Source organism: Heteronotia binoei, chromosome 7 (assembly GCF_032191835.1).
Source record: "Heteronotia binoei isolate CCM8104 ecotype False Entrance Well chromosome 7, APGP_CSIRO_Hbin_v1, whole genome shotgun sequence".
NCBI classification, from domain to species: domain Eukaryota; kingdom Metazoa; phylum Chordata; class Lepidosauria; order Squamata; family Gekkonidae; genus Heteronotia; species Heteronotia binoei.
In genome coordinates, this window is record NC_083229.1 from 7,353,729 (window position 1) to 7,373,728 (window position 20,000).

At 47.3% G+C, this 20,000-nt stretch overlaps 1 protein-coding gene across 1 annotated transcript in view; it reads right to left on the reverse strand.

The window, feature by feature from the left end:
- Positions 1–11,068: 11,068 nt before the first annotated feature.
- Positions 11,069–20,000, reverse strand: part of LOC132574833 (adhesion G protein-coupled receptor B1-like) — a 249,685-nt gene continuing 240,753 nt past the window's right edge. The window contains exons 17-18 of the mRNA XM_060243064.1: positions 12,188–12,338; positions 11,069–11,086 (exon numbers count right to left, since the gene is read on the reverse strand). Of these exons, the coding sequence (XP_060099047.1) occupies positions 11,069–11,086; positions 12,188–12,338 (169 nt within the window). The remainder of the gene's footprint in view (positions 11,087–12,187; positions 12,339–20,000) is intronic.

The window sequence follows — 20,000 nt, forward strand, 5'->3', positions numbered from 1 at the left end:
TGTTCCCTGGAAGGTCAGATCCTGGAGGTGAAGCTCAGATCCTTTGGCCACCTAATGAGAAGGGAGCACTCCCTGGAGATCTCTAAGATTCTGGGATATGAATTCAACAAAGAGGCAGAGACTTTTCTGCTGGGATTACAAATGGAAAAATTTCCAAAAGAAGATAGAACTTTAATATGGTACTTGCTCTCAGCTGCTAGGACATTGTATGCGCAGTTATGGAAGCAAGAAAAAATACCAGAAAAATGGGACTGGATTACAAAAGTTATGTCATGGAGTGAAATGGACAAATTAACAAGAAAACTAAGAGACTATGATTTAGAACTTTTTAATGCGGAGTGGAAGAAATTCAGAAGATACGTAGAGAAAGAGTGAAAAATAAAAGGACATTGGACAATTTTTGATGATTAAGATTTTTATAGTTAAGGGTACCTTAATATTTGTTTTTTTAAAAATAACACTGGCGGGGGTCAAGTAACGGAGGGAGGGGTGGGAGGAAAGTAAGATATGGGGTAGAACTATTTTTTTTATTATTTTATTTTAAGCTCTTTATAAGTTGTAGATATAATTCTGCAACCATATGTTACTAATAAATTTGTTTATATACAAAAAAAAGAGAGAGAAGGGAGCACTCCCTGGAGAAGATGCTTGGAAAGACATCACCCTGCCAATAAAAGTCCGTATAGTCAAAGCGATGGTATTCCCAGTAGTAATGTATGGCTGTGAGAGCTGGACCATAAGGAAGGCCGAGTGCAGAAGAATAGATGCTTTGGAGATGTGGTGCTGGAGAAGACCCTTGAGAGTCCCTTGGACTGCAAGAAGATCCGATCAGTCAGTCCTAAGGGAAATCAACCCAGACTGTTCCCTGGAAGGTCAGATGCTGAAGCTGAAGCACAAATACTTTGGCCACCTAATGAGAAGGGAGCACTCCCTGGAGAAGATCCTGATGCTGGGAAAGACAGAAGGCAAAAGAAGGGGGCAGCAAAAGAGGAGATGGCTGGACAGCATTACTGATGTAACAAACACGAATTTGAGCGGACTTCAGAGGATGGCGGAAGACAGGAGGGCCTGGCGTGACTTGGTCCATGGGGTCGCAGAGTCGGACTCGACTGTGCAACTGAAGAACAATGACAAGCTGAAGGACATGAGCTTTTGAGAGTCAAAACTCCTATCATCAGCCGCTTTGAGGCAGCCATTATCCTACAGCCTGAGCGACGCGCTACGGTTGGTCAGAGGGTGAAACAGGAGATAGCCTGATGATGTGAAAAAGGAGGACAGCAGTGAATAAATATTTCAGTTCAACAAACACATCACAGTCCTGATGGAAGGAGGGAAACAAACAAACCTAATGAATGGTTGCTTTGGTTCAGCCCAGCCCAGGGCTTCTGTTTATTTTTTTTTGGTAGCAGGAACTCCTTTGCATATTAGGCCACGCCCCCTTATGCAGCTAATCCTTCAAGAGCTTGGAATTCTAGCAGGCGCTCCTTTGCATATTAGGTTGCGCCCCCTTATGTAGCTAATCCTCCAAGAACTTGGAATTCTAGCATGGGCTCCTTTGCATATTAGGCCACACCCCCTGATGTAGCTAATCCTTCAAGAGCTTGGAATTCTAGCAGGAGCTCCTTTGCATATTAGGCCACACACCCCTGATGTAGCCAGTCCTCCAAGAGCTTGGAATTCTAGCAGGCGCTTCTTTGCATATTAGGCCACACACCCCCTGATGTAGCCAATCCTCCAAGAGCTTGGAATTCTAGCAGGCGCTCCTTTGCATATTAGGCCACACACCCCTGATGTAGCCAATCCTCCAAGAGCTTGGAATTCTAGCAAGAGCTCCTTTGCATATTAGGCCACGCCCCCTTATGTAGCTAATCTTTCAAGAGCTTGGAATTCTAGCAGGAGCTCCTTTGCATATTAGGCCACATACCCCTGATGTAGCCAGTCCTCCAAGTGCTTGGAATTCTAGAAGGCGCTTCTTTGCATATTAGGCCACACACCCCTGATGTAGCCTATCCTCCAAGAGCTTGGAATTCTAGCAAGAGCTCCTTTGCATATTAGGCCACACACCCTGATGTAGCTAATCCTTCAAGAGCTTACAGGGCTCTTCTTACAGGGCCTACTGTAAACTCTTGGAGGATTGGCGACATCAGGTGGGTGTGGCCTAAGATGCCAATCAGTTCCTGCCACACACAAAAAAAGCCCTGGGTAAAGATGGAGGGCTCTACATTCCGCCTTAACATTCTGCTCAAGGCGTTTCTAGGATCCCCTTTCCCTAGCATGGTTACAGCATCACAAGTTGGAGTGTCTTGATGGCGAAGCTGAACAGCCACGATGTTCTAGTCTAACTATCCCAGGATTCGCACTGCAACAGGACAATTACCCCAATGTAGTTATGCAAGCTAAGGACGTCGACATCCAAGCGGCACCTCCGGGAATGACAATTCATCTCCAGACCACAGAGATCAGTTCCCCTGGAGTGTTTGGAGTGGGCGACTCAGCATGCTTGGACACTGGGGGGGGGGGGCGCTAGTAGGGTTGCCATGTCCAATTCAAGAAATATCTGGGGACTTTGGGGGTGGAGCCAGGAGACTTTGGGGGTGGAGCTAGGAAACATTAGGGGTGGAGCCAAGATCAAGACTGTGACAAGCATTATTGAACTCCAAAGGACGTTCGGGCCATCACATTGAAAGGGACGGCACACCTTTTCAATGCCTTCCTTCCATAGGAAATAATGGATAGGGGCACCTTCTTTTGGGGCTCATAGAATTGAACTCCCTGGTCCAAACTTTTTGAAACTTGGGGGGTATTTTGGGGAGAGGCACTAGATGCTATATTGAAAATTTGGTGCCTCTACGCCAAAAAACAGCCCCCCCCGAGCCCCAGATACCTGCAGATCAATTCTCCATAATTTTCTATGGGAATAAATCTCCATAGAGAATAACAGAGTTCCCAGCAGACATTTCCCTCCCCTCCCCCCGCTTTGCGATGACCCTGAAACGGGGGGATGGCCTCCAAACCGGGGGATCCCCTGCCCCCACCTGGGGATTGGCAACCCTAGGCGCTAGACCGTTCTAAGGGTGTGTAGATTTTATTCCCTTTACCAGGATGCCTGTCTTTGTCTTAACCTGGGAGCTGCCTCTGACTCTGACTCCTCTCCTCTCTCCCATTGCCCTCTCACTCTCTGAACATGGCGTTCCATGGAGATGTATGCTCCTACAAGTCTCTCTTGTAGATACATATAGGGGTGGAATTCTAGCAAGAGCTCCTTTGCATATTAGGCCACACCCCCTGACGTAGCCAGTCCTCCAAGAGCTTGAAATTCTAGCAGGAGCTCCTTTGCATATTAGGCCACACCCCCTGATGTAGCTAATCCTTCAAGAGCTTGGAATTCTAGCAAGAACTCCTTTGCATATTAGGCCACACACCCCTGAGGTAGCCAATCCTCCAAGAGCTTACAAAAAAGAGCCCTGTAAGCTCTTGGAGGATTGGCTACATCAGGCAGGTGTGGCCTAATATGCAAAGCAGCTCCTGCTAGAATTCCACCCCTGGATACACACTCCCGTACGCGTGATGCCAGATTAGCTAGCCACTTGTGATAGGGAAGGCCATGGCAAACCACCCCATTAAAAAAGTCTGCCGTGAAAACGCTGTGAAAGCAACGTCACCCCAGAGTCGGAAACGACTGGTGCTTGCACGGGGGACTACCTTTACCTTTAAAGTGGGGGAAGGGCCTCCAAACCAGGGGATCTCCTGCCCTGACCTGGGGATTGGCAAGCCTAGCCAAGTGTAGTATCTATAAGGAATGAATGAGGACCTCATCCGACTCGACTGCTTTCCTGTAAGTACAGATGATTGCAACAGTACTTCTGTTAATAAGGTCCCTGTTTCTGTTATGGGCTTGCTTTTCTTTAAAAAGAACAAAAAAGAAAGCATATCTCACTGGCCCTTAAAGTCTCCTCAGAGTTCTTCCGTTTCTCCAACACCAGGTGATGAATATTGGCCCAAATTATTTCGACAAATTGTGCCTATTTTCCCAAACGGTCTAATACTGAATCCCATCAAAAAGCAATTTCAGAGGGTAGCCATATGGGGCTGCCGTAGAACAGGCTGATTCACCAGCAACACTTTAAAGACCAACAAGGTTTGGGGGATATGAGCCTTAACATAAGAACATAAGAGAAGCCATGTTAGATCAGGCCAGTGGCCCATCCAGTCCAGCACTCTGTGTCACATAAGAACATAAGAGAAGCCATGTTGGATCAGGCCAGTGGCCCATCCAGTCCAACACTCTGTGTCACATAAGAACATAAGAGAAGCCATGTTGGATCAGGCCAATGGCCCATCCAGTCCAACACTCTGTGTCACAGAAGAACATAAGAGAAGCCATGTTGGATCAGGCCAATGGCCCATCCAGTCCAACACTCTGTGTCACACAGTGGCCAAAAAATGTTATTTATACACACACACACACACACACAAATATACACACTGTGGCTAATAGCCACTGATGGAGCTCTGCTCCACATTTTTATCTAACCCCCTCTTGAAGGTGGCTATGCTTGTGTATATTTGTGTGTGTGTGTGTGTAATGCACATTGGGGCCAAGAATCCCAGCTACCAATACAAGTTGATGGGTGTGAACTGGCAAAGACTGACCAAGAGAGAGATCTTGGGGTCGTGGTAGATAACTCACTGAAAATGTCAAGACAGCGTGCGATTGCAATAAAAAAGGCCAACACCATGCTGGGAATTATTAGGAAGGGAATTGAAAACAAATCAGCCAATATCATAATGCCCCTGTATAAATCGATGGTGCGGTCTCATTTGGAGTACTGTGTGCAGTTCTGGTCGCCGCACCTCAAAAAGGATATTATAGCATTGGAGAAAGTCCAGAAAAGAGCAACTAGAATGATTAAAGGGCTGGAACACTTTCCCTATGAAGAAAGGTTGAAACGCTTGGATTCTTTAGCTTGGAGAAACGTCGACTGCGGGGTGACATGATAGAGGTTTACAATGCATGGGATGCAGAAAGTAGTGAAAGAAGTCCTTTTCTCCCTTTCTCACAATACAAGAACTCGTGGGCATTCGATGAAATTGCTGAGCAGCCAGGTTAAAACGGATACAATGAAGTACTTCTTCACCCAAAGGGTGATTAACATGTGGAATTCACTGCCACAGGAGGTGGTGGCGGCCACAAGCATAGCCACCTTCAAGAGGGGTTTAGATAAAAATATGGAGCAGAGGTCCATCAGTGGCTATTAGCCACAGTGTGTGTGTATGTATAAATTTTTTTGCCCTTGTGTGACACAGAGTGTTGGACTGGATGGGCCATTGGCCTGATCCAACATGGCTTCTCTTATGTTCTTATCCAGTCCAACACTCTGTGTCACACAGTGGCCAAAAAACCAGGCGCCATCAGGAGGTCCATCAGTGGGGCCAGGACACCAGAAGTCCTCCCACTGTTGCCCCCCAAATCACCAAGAAATACAGAGGATCACTGCCCCAGACAGACAGTTCCATCAATATGCTGTGGCTAATAGCCACTGATGGACCTCTACTCCAGATGTTTATCCAGTCCAGTCATATCAGTCCAATCATATGATTATCCAGTCTTGATTACAGAGAGTTTCTCCTAGTATTCAAATGAAATCTCCTGTCCCAGAACTTTTGCCCATTTGATCTAGTCTCACCCTTTGGAGCTGCAGACAGCAAGACTTAGGACAGCTCCCCCGTGACAGCCCTTTATCTGAAAAGTGCATTCATGTCCCCCACCGCTATTCTCTCTTCCAGGCTAAATATATCCAGCCCCTTCAACCTATCCCCATTGGACTTAATTTCCAGATCCCTAACCATGTCAGTTGCCCATTTCTAAATCCATTTTCAATTTGTCAAAAACCTTTGTTAGAGTGCATTCACATTATAAACTCTGCATGTAAAACAATTTAGGCATACACTAAGAAGTAGGAGAAGGAGTCACATCTGAATTGGTCCCCAGTTGCTATAGAAAATAGGCACCTTTTCATGGATGCTGTGGGTCACTGAAGACGAATTTTCAGCAAAGCAAGCGAATCTACATATTCACTCTACTTGTTGGTTCATTTCCTTTACACCCTGCCTTTTTTCCCAATTCCAAAACAGCTTCCATAGTTCTCTCCTCATCCGTTTTTGCCCTTCCAACTGCCCTGCGAAATAAGTCTGTGAGTGTGTGACTAGCCCTAAGTCTGTCTGTAAGCATAAGAACACAAGAGAATAATAAGAGAAGCCATGTTGGGTCAGGCCCATGGCCCATCCAGTCCAACACTCTGAGTCATATAAGAACATAAGAGAAGCCATGTTGGGTCAGGCCCATGACCCATCCAGTCCAACACTCTGTGTCACATAAGAACATAAGAGAAGCCCTGTTGGATCAGGCCAATGGCCCCTTCAGTCCAACACTCTGTGTCACGTAAGAACATAAGAGAAGCCATGTTGGATCAGGCCAGTGGCCCCTCCAGTCCAACACTCTGTGTCACATAAGAACATAAGAGAAGCCCTGTTGGATCAGGCCAGTGGCCCCTTCAGTCCAACACTCTGTGTCACGTAAGAACATAAGAGAAGCCATGTTGGATGAGGCCAGTGGCCCCTCCAGTCCAACACTCTGTGTCACATAAGAACATAAGAGAAGCCATGTTGGGTCAGGCCCATGGCCCATCCAGTCCAACACTCTGAGTCATATAAGAACATAAGAGAAGCCATGTTGTATCAGGCCCACGGCCCATCCAGTCCAACACTCTGTGTCACACAGTGGCCAAAACACAGGTGCCATCAGGAGGTCCACCAGCAGGATCAGAATTTCAGAAGCCCTCCCACTGTTACTCCCCATATACCAAGAATATAGAGCATCACTACCACAGACATAAGAACATAAGAGAAGCCATGTTGGATCGGGCCAATGGCCCATCCAGTCCAACACTCTGTGTCACACATAAGAACCTAAGAGAAGCCATGTCGGATCAGGCCAATGGCCCATGCTGTCCAACACTCTGTGTCACACAGTGGTCAAAGCCCAGAGGCCATCAGGAGGACCACCATTATATAAGAAATAATTTGCTAAATACTTGGATGAAATATAAGAAGTATGGGGGTGAGAGAAAGCCGTTATGGATAGTGCCAGCAGAAGTAATAAAAATAACAGCTGAGATGGATGATGAAGAAGAAGAAGATATTGGATTTATATCCCGCCCTCCACTCCGAAGAGTCTCAGAGCGGCTCACAATCTCCTTTACCTTCCTCCCCCACAACAGACACCCTGTGAGGTGGGTGGGGCTGGAGAGGGCTCTCACAACAGCTGCCCTTTCAAGGACAACTCTGCCAGAGCTATGGCTGACCCAAGGCCATTCCAGCAGGTGCAAGTGGAGGAGTGGGGAATCAAACCTGGTTCTCCCAGATAAGAGTCCGCACACTTAACCACTACACCAAACTGCCTCTCGGTTGTCAGACAATCAACTATTGTCTGTGGTTGTCAGACAATCAACTATTAAAAATATAAAGTGGCAAAATAGAATTGAAAACTGCTGAAGAGTTGAATAATAAATATGATTGGTTCCAAATGCAACAAATAAAGAGCTTGGTGGAAAATGATATTAAAACTGAAGGAATAAGAGAGCAAGCAGAAATGGAAAAAGTTCTGCTTGGAGACAATGAAAAATTAATTTCAAAATTATATAAATTACTTTTAAAATGGTCTACGGAAGATGAAGTAGTGAAATCTCAAATGATTAAGTGGGCAATTAATGTAAATAAAGAAATACAGATGGAAACTTGGGAATATTTGTGGAAGAATTCTTTAAAGCTTTCGACATGTCATAGTATTAAAGAGAACTGTTTTAAAATGATGTACAGGTGGTATATGACTCCTAAAAAGTTGGCAAAGATGAACAATAAGATGCCAGATAGATGTTGAAAATGTAAAAAACATGAAGGTTCTTTCTACCATATGTGGTGGACTTGTGAAAGAGCAAAAAAGTATTGGCAGATGATTCAACAAGAAATTTCTAGGATCTTGGGATACGAATTTAAGAAAGTTGCAGAGACTTTTCTGTTGGGATTACAAATGGAAAAATTTCCAAAAGAAGATAGAACTATAATCTGGTACTTGCTTTCAGCTGCTAGGACATTGTATGCGCAGTTGTGGAAGCAAGAAAAAATACCAGAAAAAATGGGATTGGATTGTAAAAGTTATGACATGGAGTGAAATGGACAAATTAACAAGAATTTTAAGAGACTATGACTTAGAAGTTTTTTAAGATGGAGTGGGAAAAGTTTAGAAGATATGTAGAAAAAGAGTGGAAAATAAAAGGACATTGGACAATTTTTGATCATGATTAAGTCTTAGAAGGAAGAAGAATATTAATCTTTGTTTTTATTAGTTAAGGGTACCATTAAATGTTAGTATTTTAAGTAAATAACACGGGCGGGGGTCAAGTAACGGGGGGAGGGGTGGTTAGAAAGTAATATATAGGATAGATAAAAAGAAGTTATTAACGATGCAAGAAACAGATATTGTTACCATATGTTACTAAGTAAAATGGTTTTAAACGGTAGGCTTCATGTTAGAGAAAAAAAAAAAGGAGGACCACCAGTGGGGCCAGAACTCCAGAAGCCCTCCCACCGTGGCCTCAGACAATGTTCCAGTTCTACCTCCTGGCTAATAACCACTGATGGACTTCTGCTCCATATGCGCATGCAGAACTAGGCAGTAGGCGTAATGTGGGACAGGAAAGGGAGAATAACCAGTGGAGGGCAGAAAGGTTACCTTTGCTCATACAAAAAGTGCCATGACTGCAGCATTTATAAAGTGTATCAAGTTTCAGTCAATGTATGGCAACACATCATGTGGTTTTCAAGGCATAACTTGAACAGAGATGGCTTGCCATTGCCTGCCTCTGCGTCACAACCCTGGACTTCCTTGAGGGTCTCCCACCCAAGTAGTAATCAGGGCCAACCCTCCGTAGCTTCTAAGATCTAACACCAACCAAGCCAAGGCACGAGATAAACCATGGGGGCCTCTGCATAGCATTCTTGGGTTTCATTGGTGGTCTCCCACCCAAGTAGTAACCAGGGCCAACTCTGCATAACTTCTAAGATCTGATACCAACCAAGCCAAGGCATGAGATAAACCATGGGGGCCTCTGCATAGCATTCTTGGGTTTCATTGGTGGTCTCCCACCCAAGTAGTAACCAGGGCCAACTCTGCATAACTTCTAAGATCTGATACCAACCAAGCCAAGGCACGAGATAAACCATGGGAGCCTCTGCATAGCATTCTTGGGTTTCATTGGTGGTCTCCCACCCAAGTAGTAACCAGGGCCAACTCTGCATAACTTCTAAGATCTGACACCAACCAAGCCAAGGCACGAGATAAACCATGGGGGCCTCTGCATAGCATTCTTGGGTTTCATTGGTGGTCTCCCACCCAAGTAGTAACCAGGGCCAACTCTGCATAACTTCTAAGATCTGACACCAACCAAGCCAAGGCACAAGATAAACCATGGGGGCCTCTGCATAGCATTCTTGGGTTTCATTGGTGGTCTCCCACCCAAGTAGTAACCAGGGCCAACTCTGCATAACTTCTAAGATCTGATACCAACCAAGCCAAGGCACGAGATAAACCATGGGGGCCTCTGCATAGCATTCTTGGGTTTCATTGGTGGTCTCCCACCCAAGTAGTAACCAGGGCCAACTCTGCATAACTTCTAAGATCTGACACCAACCAAGCCAAGGCACGAGATAAACCATGGGGGCCTCTGCATAGCATTCTTGGGTTTTATTGGTGGTCTTCCACCCAAGTAGTAACCAGGGCCAACTCTGCATAACTTCTAAGATCTGACACCAACCAAGCCAAGGCACAAGATAAACCATGGGGGCCTCTGCATAGCATTCTTGGGTTTCATTGGTGGTCTCCCACCCAAGTAGTAACCAGGACCAACTCTGCATAACTTCTAAGATCTGACACCAACCAAGCAAAGGCATGAGATAAACCATGGGGGCCTCTGCATAGCATTCTTGGGTTTCATTGGTGGTCTCCCACCCAAGTAGTAACCAGGGCCAACTCTGCATAACTTCTAAGATCTGACACCAACCAAGCCAAGGCACAAGATAAACCATGGGGGCCTCTGCATAGCATTCTTGGGTTTCATTGGTGATCTCCCACCCAAGTAGTAACCAGGACCAACTCTGCATAACTTCTAAGATCTGACACCAACCAAGCCAAGGCACGAGATAAACCATGGGGGCCTCTGCATAGCATTCTTGGGTTTCATTGGTGGTCTCCCACCCAAGTAGTAACCAGGGCCAACCCTGCGTACTTCTAAGATCTGTCACCAACGAAGCCAAGGCACAAGATAAACCAAGGTGGACTCTGCATAGCATTCTTGGGTTTCATTGGTGGTCTCCCACCCAAGCAGTAACCAGGGCCAACTCTGCATAACATCTAACCAGGGCTGACTCTGCTTAGCTTCTGAGATCGTTAGCCTGGGCCACCCAAGTCAAGGTGTGAGTGGAGATGAGAGATCTTAAAATCTGAACAGGTATATATATACTTATTTGGTCAAGATAGCAGAGCAGCGAAGGCAATGGAGAAAATGGGACCACTTTTGTCCAACCACGCTGCGGACTTCCCCCTCTCCACCCACTCCTGGGCCCTCGGAAAGTGCTGCAGCTTCCCAAACCAAAATTCCTCCTGCCCCTCAGAAGTCCTGCGATTCCTGAAGGGGGGTGGGCCTGCCTCGGGCTGAGGCACGCATAGACGGACGACCCATCTTTAAAGCCACTTCAGTGCAGATGTTTCCATGGCAACTAGTGGACCAAATACATTAGTGTTTCTAATAATAAACCAAACCTGCCTTTCCCCAGCAGCGCCCCTCCCACCCCCCCCTGCTCTCCATCACTCCTTCACTTCCCCTCCCCTTCCTGAAATGAAGCAACCCTTGTCAAGAAAGACGGGAGGCTGAAGTAGGGAATTGTGGGGAGGGCTGCGCGAGGCCTCAAGGCCAAGATGGTGGGTCCCGTAGCTTCAATGAGCTGCATTAGGTCACACTAAGCCAAAAGTCTAGGAGGAGAAAGGGGGGGGGCAGATGCGTTTAAGGGAAAGGCATCACCAAAGCCACACACAACCAAGAACATTTTTTTTTTTACAAACTCCAAGCACAATCTAATTTTGGTCAAGTCACCTCCCAGTTCTGATGGCCGACCCGCATACACACACAAAAAGCCACAACCCGGTTCTTCCATAAGAATCCTTTAAGCACCAGAGGTGATTCATCGACGCACACTTTTGACCCCCGTTGCAAAGAGACTCTCAAGTGGCCGGAAACAAAAGCCAGACACACAAAAAGATTCCTGGAGACAGCCTCACCCCCCCAAACAGGATTAGGGGACGCTGTGACAACCTTCTGAAAAGGGGATGGATTCAGTTCCTCATCCCCACTTTGCCCCTATTTTCCTCCACCTGCCCCGACCCCCCATTCAGATTCAAAGAGCAAGGCCTCAGCCCCATAGCAATCAAAGAAACAGAAGCCCCCCCCCCCACCTCTTTTGGCACAGGCAGCTGGCCAAAACTGCATTGCCCATTGGTGAGGAAGGGGGTCGGAGTGGAGCGTGGGGGGGGGCGTGGGGGAGAGAGAGAGAGAGACAGCAGTCGGGCAGGGACGCAAAAGCATCATCCCAGACTGACCTCGATTAAAGGCAACGGTGACATTTCAATGCAGCAAAAAAAGCTGAGCAGGTTAATAATAATAAAAAAAAATATTGCTCGCTTTTAGGTCACAGCTCTCTCTCGCTCTCCCAGATGCAAATGCACTGCCTTTTCGATTAGGGCAGCGCTTATTGCAACGCACATATGTCCATGCATTGCAATCAGCAGATTGAAGCGCGCGCGTGTGTGTGTACACACGCGCACACACTTACACCGCACAACGTACCAACGCGCTCCAGTTGCCCACACAGTAGTAGCCCAGCCATGCACACACGCAAGCGTGCACCCCCCCACCACCACCCCTCCCTGGCAATCGCCTGCCACATGGAAATGTCAAACGCTGGACAATATTCTTTGCCTCCCTCTCTCTCTCTCTCCTCCTCCTTGGCATCCCCGGCAGGTTCATTCCTTCGGCTGTTTTGGGTGCCCCCTTGGCAACTGTAGAGCAGCACTTACCATTTCGGCGCTGAGCTGGGCTAAGATGGCGAAGGTGGAGATTCTGTCACAGAGGCATTTAGTTCGGAAAGGATCGACGGGGACCGTTCGGCAGCCACGCCAGGACCACGCACCCAGCTGAGAGGAGGAGGAGGAGGAAGAGGAGGAGGGTCTGTGGAGGGGAGGGAGGAGGGGTAGCAGTGTGCGGGGAGTGCCAGAGAGGATGAGAGACGGAGGCAGAGAGACACACACAGGGAGAGAGAGAGAGAAAGACAGACAGGAGGGAGAGAAGAGGGAGAGAAAAAAAAATAGCATCACTAACACATTGCCACAGGAAAACAGCACGGCAACAGCCAACCCCCCCTCACCCCGTGCCCACCGCATCCGTGCCCCCCCTTCCCTACAAATGACACCCTTGTCGTGACACAACAGGAGAGGCAGGCACACAAAGCCTTCCCACACACCTGATGGAGCGCATTCCTGGGTCACACTCTCCCCCACTGTGAGACAAATTGTGCCCCCAGAGAAACACAACCTTCTCTTCCCCCCCCCCAACTGAAACGCCGCTTCTGGTGGCCTTGTCAGGCCTACGTTCTTGTTTCTGCAGTTCCCTTGCGCCGAAGTCTTCCAGACAAAATGTGCCCCCCACGACTAGTGTCCCTCACTGGCTTCTGTTCCCCTCAGAAGATTCCTCATTGAAAGTGACAGACCTGTCTTTCCTGCTTACGGCACTGTCTTCTTGCCCCTCTGGGATGTCACCTCTTTCCATGCTCACTTGTTTCTCCTCAAGGAAGGTGACCCAGGTCAAGGACACATGTCCCCCCCCCCAAAAAAAAGGTCCATGCGCAAATCTTGTGCGCTGAACCCCTTTGTTGACGGGCCCCTTCTGTCCTCCTCCACCTCGTGGTGCGGCTGGTCCACACGGCCTGGCCGCTGCCACCGCTATGCCCGCAAATTTCGGAGAGTTTTCAGAGCCTCCCGCGCTTCGTTGTCAAAAGGCCCCGATGCTGATGCGTCACCCCGGCTGCAAACAAAGCCGGGCTTCTCTCCAACCCACAACACCCACTCCGTGAAACACGCACTGCTCTACTCACTTCACACATCTTCACACACAGCTGTCCACATGCCCACACTCATTCCATGTGCAGAGTGCGTCCGAGGGGCATTACGCAGAAAACTTGGGTTTATCACCGGTGAATGTTCCTAAATGAGGTGCCAACTATCTACACCCTGTGATGTACAGACCTGCATAAGAGAAGTGTATCCCCTCAGAAAAGGGTTATGTCTCTAACCAGGGGTGGAATTCTAGCAGCAGCTCCTTTGCATATTAGCCCACACCCACCTGATGTAGCCAATCCTCCAAGAGCTCACAAAAAAAGAGCTCTTGGAGGATTGGCTACATCAGGGGTGTGTGGCCTAATATGCAAAGGAGCTCCTGCTAGAATTCCATTCCTGTCTCTAACACAAGGGAGCACACTTAAAGTGCCTCTGGTGTACACATTGAAAAGTAACTTATGAAATAGTCCCAGAAGGTCAGACCAGACCAACATGCTGAAATTAAATCAAAAGAGTTTCCGGCTCAACATTAGGAAGAACTTCCTGACCGTTAGATCGATTCCTCAATGGAACAGGTTTTCTGTGGCCCCAAAAGGTAGGACCAGAACCAATGGACTGAAATTAAATCAAAAGAGTTTCCGGCTAAACATTAGGAAGAACTTCCTGTTCCTCAGTGGATCAGGCTTCCTTGGGAGGTGGTGGGCTCTCCTTCCTTGGAGGTTTTGAAACAGAGGCTAGAGGCCCATCTGACAGCAAGGAAGATCCTGTGAATTTATGGGGAGGTGTTTGTAAGTTTATAGTGGTTCCTTAGTGGAACAAGCTTCCTCGGGAGGTGGTGGGCTCTCCTTCCTTGGAGGTTTTGAAACAGAGGCTAGAGGGCCATCTGACAGCAGTGAAGATCCTGTGAATTTAGGGGGAGGTGTTTGCGAGTTTCCTGCATTGTGCAGGGGGTTGGTCTAGATGACCCTGGAGGTCCCTTCCAACTCTATGATTCTTTGATTCTAACTGTTCCAGCTGGTGGAATATTTTGTCCTTGACATCTCTTTTCCACAACATTTTTTTTTAAAAAAACGACAAGAGTTGTAACTTCTATACACCTATTCCTTGAACATCAGAGATGCTCACATGGAACCACACATTAAAAGGAAATCTTCCGTCAGCTGTGAGGATAGCTTCCCTCCTCTACACAACCTCATTGCAGGATGGACGTTTTAGTAACAGCAGCCAACCACCATACTTAGAGGAATCCTCCAGGGCTGGCTGCTGCTAGTCAATATCACCAAAGCAAATTAAAAGATGGTTAAAGTCCTCAAAATGAATCCTTTGGAGGCAAAGTTCACTAAAAACAGTGGAGTCAATCATCTGCAGTCACCGAAAAGAGAGGGAGAGAGAGGAAACAAGACTGTTTACATCTGATTCAGAAAACCAAGACATGAAAAATTCCTGGGGCATTTCGACTTCAGTTTGGAGCCAGTTTGGTGCCAGTTTGGATAGAAAGTCAGTTTGGTGTAGTGGTTAAGTGTGCAAACTCTTATCTGGGAGAACCATGTTTGATTCCCCGCTCCTCCACTTGCATCTGCTGGAATGGTCTCGGGTCAGCCATAGCTCTTTTAGCAGTTGTCCTTGAAAGCGCAACTTCGGGGAGATCTCTCAGCCCTACCCACCTCACAAGGTGTCTGTTGTGGGGAGATTGTGAGCTGCTCTGAGACTCTTCGTGGAGGGTGAGATATAAATCCAATGAGGTCTTCTTCTTCTTCTCTGTCTGAAGAAGTGACTTACAAAAGTTCTTCCCCTACCGCATTTTTTCTAGCAGGAGTTGTCCTTGAAAGTGCAGCTACTGTAAGAGCCCTCTCAGCCCCACCTACCTCACAGGGTGTATATATATATATAAATTTTTGGCCACTGTGTGACACAGAGTGTTGGACTGGATGGGCCATTGGCCTGATCCAACATGGCTTCTCTTAGGTTCTTATGTGTGACCCAGAGTGTTGGACTGGAGGGGCCATTGTCCTGAACATGGCTTCTCTTATGTTTTTAAGATAGCAGTAATCGGGGTGGGGAGGGAGGGGAAGGAGGTGGAAAGAAGGGATGACAAGGCAACGGAGGAAGACCGTAGAAATCAGGGCAGGGAGGGAGGGGAAGGAGGCGGGGAGAAGCGGCGGCAAAGCAACCGAGTTAGACAGCAGTGATTGGGTCAGGGAAGTAATTTTTTTAAAAAATAAAAAAGGGTGGGGGTGCCCAATTTTCAGCCCCTCCAGGGCCGGCGCCCTAGGCAAGCACCTAGTTTGCCTAGTGGAAGAGCCGGCCCTGGCTATGGAAAAAGCAAGAGCAGAGATGCACTGTGAAAACAAGAGCACTGGTTTCTATAGTAATTACGGCCAGAAGAAGATTTTCATATAGAAACATGCTTTTGGACCCGGGATGCATGTTGTTGCATGAATATGCATGGAGTCTTATGACTACTGAACTTTGATTCATCACCAGCATTTTTTTTGGACCTTGACAGCAAGCAAGTTGCTTTACAGATACCGTGAACTGCCAAAATGATAAATCAGTGAGTTCAAGTCTGAACTCTCCCTAGAATAATAGAATCAAAGAGTCGGAAGGGACCTCCAGGCTCATCTAGTCCAACCCCCTGCACAAGGCAGGAAATCCACAAATACCTCCTCTCAACACACCCCCAGTGACCCCTGCTCCATGCCCAGAAGATAGCAAAAAACCTCCAGGATCCTTGGCCAAACTCGCCTGGAGCCCCGAAGTGGCAATCGGCATTTCCCTGGGTGTCTACAAAAGGGTCATGAGAACAAAGAACGGATGCGACATTTCCTGCCCTCCTCCTCATGATCTGCCTAAGTTCACAGAATCGGCATTGCTGTCACGTGGCCATCTAGTCTCTGTTTAGCAACCTCTAAAGAAGGAGAGCCCACTACCTTCCGAGGAAGCCTGTTCCGCTGAGGAACCACTCAGTCAGGAAGTTCTTGAGCTGGAAACTCTTTCGATTTAATTTACAACCATTGGTTCTGGTCCAGCCTTCTGGGACAGCTCCACACCATCCTCTGTATGTCAGCCCTTCAAGTACTTGAAGATGGTGATCCTATCACCTCAGAGTCATCTCCTTTCCAGGCTAAACATCCCCACCTCCTTCAACCTTTCCTCATAGGACTTGGTCTCCACACCTCACCATCTTTGTTGCCCTCCTTTGGGCACATCCCAGCTTGTCTATATCCTTCTTCAACTGTGACACACAAAACTGAACACAATACTCCGGGTGAGGTCTAACCAGAGCAGAGTAAGATGATACCATCGCTTCACATGATCTGGACACTAGACTTCTGTTGATACAGCCCAAAATCGAATTGGCCTTTCCAGCAACTGCTTTACACTGCTGACTCGTGTGCAGTGTACAATCCACGAAGTCTCCTAGATCCTTTTGGCACATACGGCAGCCAAGACAAGTCTCCTTCATCCTGTAATTATGCACTGGTTTTAGCCCAGTTTTCCAGGCTGTCAAGGTCATCCTGTATCCTGTTTCTGTCTTCTACTGTCTTTGCAACCCCTCCCAATTTTAGTATCGTCTGCAAATTCATTAAGCACTCTCTCCATTCCTTCATCCAAATTATTTATAAAGATGTTGAACGGAACGGGCCCCAAGGCAGATCCATGAGCCGCTCCACTTGTCACTCCTCTCCAAGAGGACGAGGACCATTAACATGCATTCTTTGGGTGTGATCTGTTAACAGATCCACATAACAATAACAGGATCCAAACCACATTTTATCAACTTGTCAACAAGTATATGATGTGGAACCTTATCAAAGGCCTTACTGAAATCAAGATAAACGATGTCTACATTTCTCTGAGCTAGCAAGGTAGTAACTTTCTCAAAAAAAAGAGAGATAGGGTTAGACTGTCATGAGTTGTTCTTGAGAAATCCATGCTGGCTTTTAGTAATCACAGCTGTCCTTTCTACAGAAGCTAAAACGGTGAAACTGAGGCTATCAAATTTTGTTACATTCTGAGAAGATGAGAGTCACTGGGATAGACAATAATGCTAGGAAAAGTTGAAGGCGGCAGGAAACGAGGAAGGAGACCCAAGATCAGATGAATTGACTCCTTCAAGGAAGCCTTGGCCCTCCCTTTGCAAGACATGGCTGCTAATGAGAGGATGATTTGAAGGACATTAATTCATAAGGACACTGTAAGAGTCAGAAGCGATTTGACACCACATAGCTCACACACACAGCGGTGGTGTGAAAAAGGGCCAGCTGTGCACTGCGTGGTTCAGCATTTGTGCACGCATTTCTGTATTTGTGTGTGCTAGAAACCCAACGCATTTTCTCCACCATGCTGTGATTTAACTTGTAAAGACCTTGGGCAGGGATCTGAACCGTGAAACATGACAAATCTAGCAGCCCACACTAAAAGCTTCATGCAGGAATTCTCGAACGGCAAAACATGGGAGGAGTTTAAAGCGGCAAGCGCCCTCGGCCGCTCCAGTGGAAACTCTCAACGGATGGGCAAACTATCTTCAAGGCAAGCTTCTCTCTCATTAGTAATCTGTTCATGCAGGGAATGATGTCTCAGAAACTAACCGTTTTTGGACTAGAGCCGTCTTTGAACCCAGGGGCCCCTTCCCCATTTCTCCAGAATCAGGGTTGGATACCATCCAGCTGTTTAATTTCGATTTGAAGAAGAAGACTGCAGATTTATACCCCACCCTTCTCTGTAAATCAGAGACTCAGAGCTGCTCACAATCTCCTATATCTTCTCCCCCCACAACAGACACCCTGTGAGGAGGGGAGGGACGGTGGCTCAGTGGTAAAGCATCTGCTTGGGAAGCAGAAGGTCCCAGTTTCAATCCCCGGCATCTCCAAAAAAGGGTCCAGGCAAATAGGTGTGAAACACCTCAGCTTGAGACCCTGGAGAGCCGCTGCCAGTCTGAGAAGACAATACTGACTTTGATGGACCGAGGGTCTGATTCATTATAAGGCAGCTTCATATGTTCAGGTGGGTGGGGCTGAGAGAGCTCTCACAGCAGCTGCCCTTTCAAAGACAACCTCTGTCAGAGCTATGGCTGACTCAAGGCCATTCCAGCAGCTGCAAATGGAAGAGTGGGGAATCAAGCCCACTTCTCCCAGAAAAGAGTCCGCACACTTCACCACTACACCAAATTTGTTTTTTACTTTGTTATATTATTTCCCTCTTCATTTTTGTTCTCATTGCTGAAGCTGAGAAACAATGTCTGGTTGATGTGAATTGCCCAGTGAGGCCAAAGTTGTAGTTTCAGATTATTATTTTTTTAAAAAAAATGCTTTGAAAAAATGGCTTCCTCGGGAGGTGGTGGGCTCTCCTTCCTTGGAAATTTTTAAACAAAGGCTAGATGGCCATCTGACAGCAATGAAGATCCTGTGAATTTAGGGGGAGGTGTTTGTGAGTTTCCTGCATTGTGCAGGGGTTGGACTAGATGACCCTGGAGGTCCCATCCAGCTCTATGCTTCTGGGATTCCTGACTGTTAGAGCAGTTCCTCAGTGGAACAGGCTTCCTCAGGAGGTGGTGGGCTCTCCTTCCTTGGAGGTTTTTCAACAGAGGCTGGATGGCCATCTGACAGCAATGAAGATCCTGTGAATTTAGGGGGAGGTGTTTGTGAGTTCGCTGCATTGTGCTGAGGGTTGGACTAGATGACCCTGGAGGTCCCATCCAGCTCTATGATTCTCTGATTCCATTATTTTATTCTCTCCCCCCCCCTCCCTTCAAAACCAATGTACTGCCTATTCATGCCTGGAAGATAGTTTGCCTATTTTTTATACAGTTCTCCTATGTACAGGAAGAGCCCCGTGGCGCAGAGTGTTAAAACTGCAGTACTGCTGTCCTAAGCTCTGCTCACAACCTGAGTGAGATCCCCAGCGGAAGCTGGGTTTTCAGGTAGCCGGCTCGAGGTTGACACAGCCTTCCATCCTCCTGAGGTCAGTAAAATGAGTCCCCAGCTTGCTGGGGGGGGGGGGAGGTAGATGACTGGGGAATGCAATGGCAAACCACCCCGGCAAAAGTCTGCCGTGAAAACGTTGCGAAAACAACGTCACCCCAGAGTTGGAAACAACTGGAGCTTGCACAGGGGACCTTTCCTTTCCTTTCCTTCCTATGTACATCATTAATGGACAGGATATGTGTACAGAACTGATTTATTGATGTACAAATGATGTTGACAAATGTGCTCATGGTGGAAATATTTGGTGGTAAGGAAAACAGAAAATGCCCCAAGGAGAACCCACGGGTTTGAGCTGCACAAGGCAGAAGTAAAATCCAACTGAGGTTCTTTGGGTGGTAAGAGAAAGGGTAAAGAAGGCGAAATCATCCTTTTGCAGGCAAGAGCTAGTGAGGCGTAGCAGTTAGGGATTTGGGAGACTCGAGTTCGAATCTCCACTCTGCCACAGATGTTTGCTGGGGGACCGTGGGTCAGTCACACACTCTCGGACTAGTCTACCACACAGGGTTGTTGTGAGGTTCAAATGTAGGAGAGGAAAACAATTTAAGCAGCTCTGGGTCCGTGTCAGGGAGAAAGGCAGGGTATAAATAAATTAATGCCTGTCTGTCTGTCAGTCTGTCTGTCCAACTGTCTATCCATCAATCATCTGTCTGTCTGTTTACCTACCTACCTATCTATCCATCCATCCATCCATCCATCCAGGGCTTTTTTTTTGTAGCAGGAAATCATTTGCATATTAGGTCACCTCCCCCCCCCCCCCAATGTAACCAATCCTCCTGCAGCTTCCAGTAGGC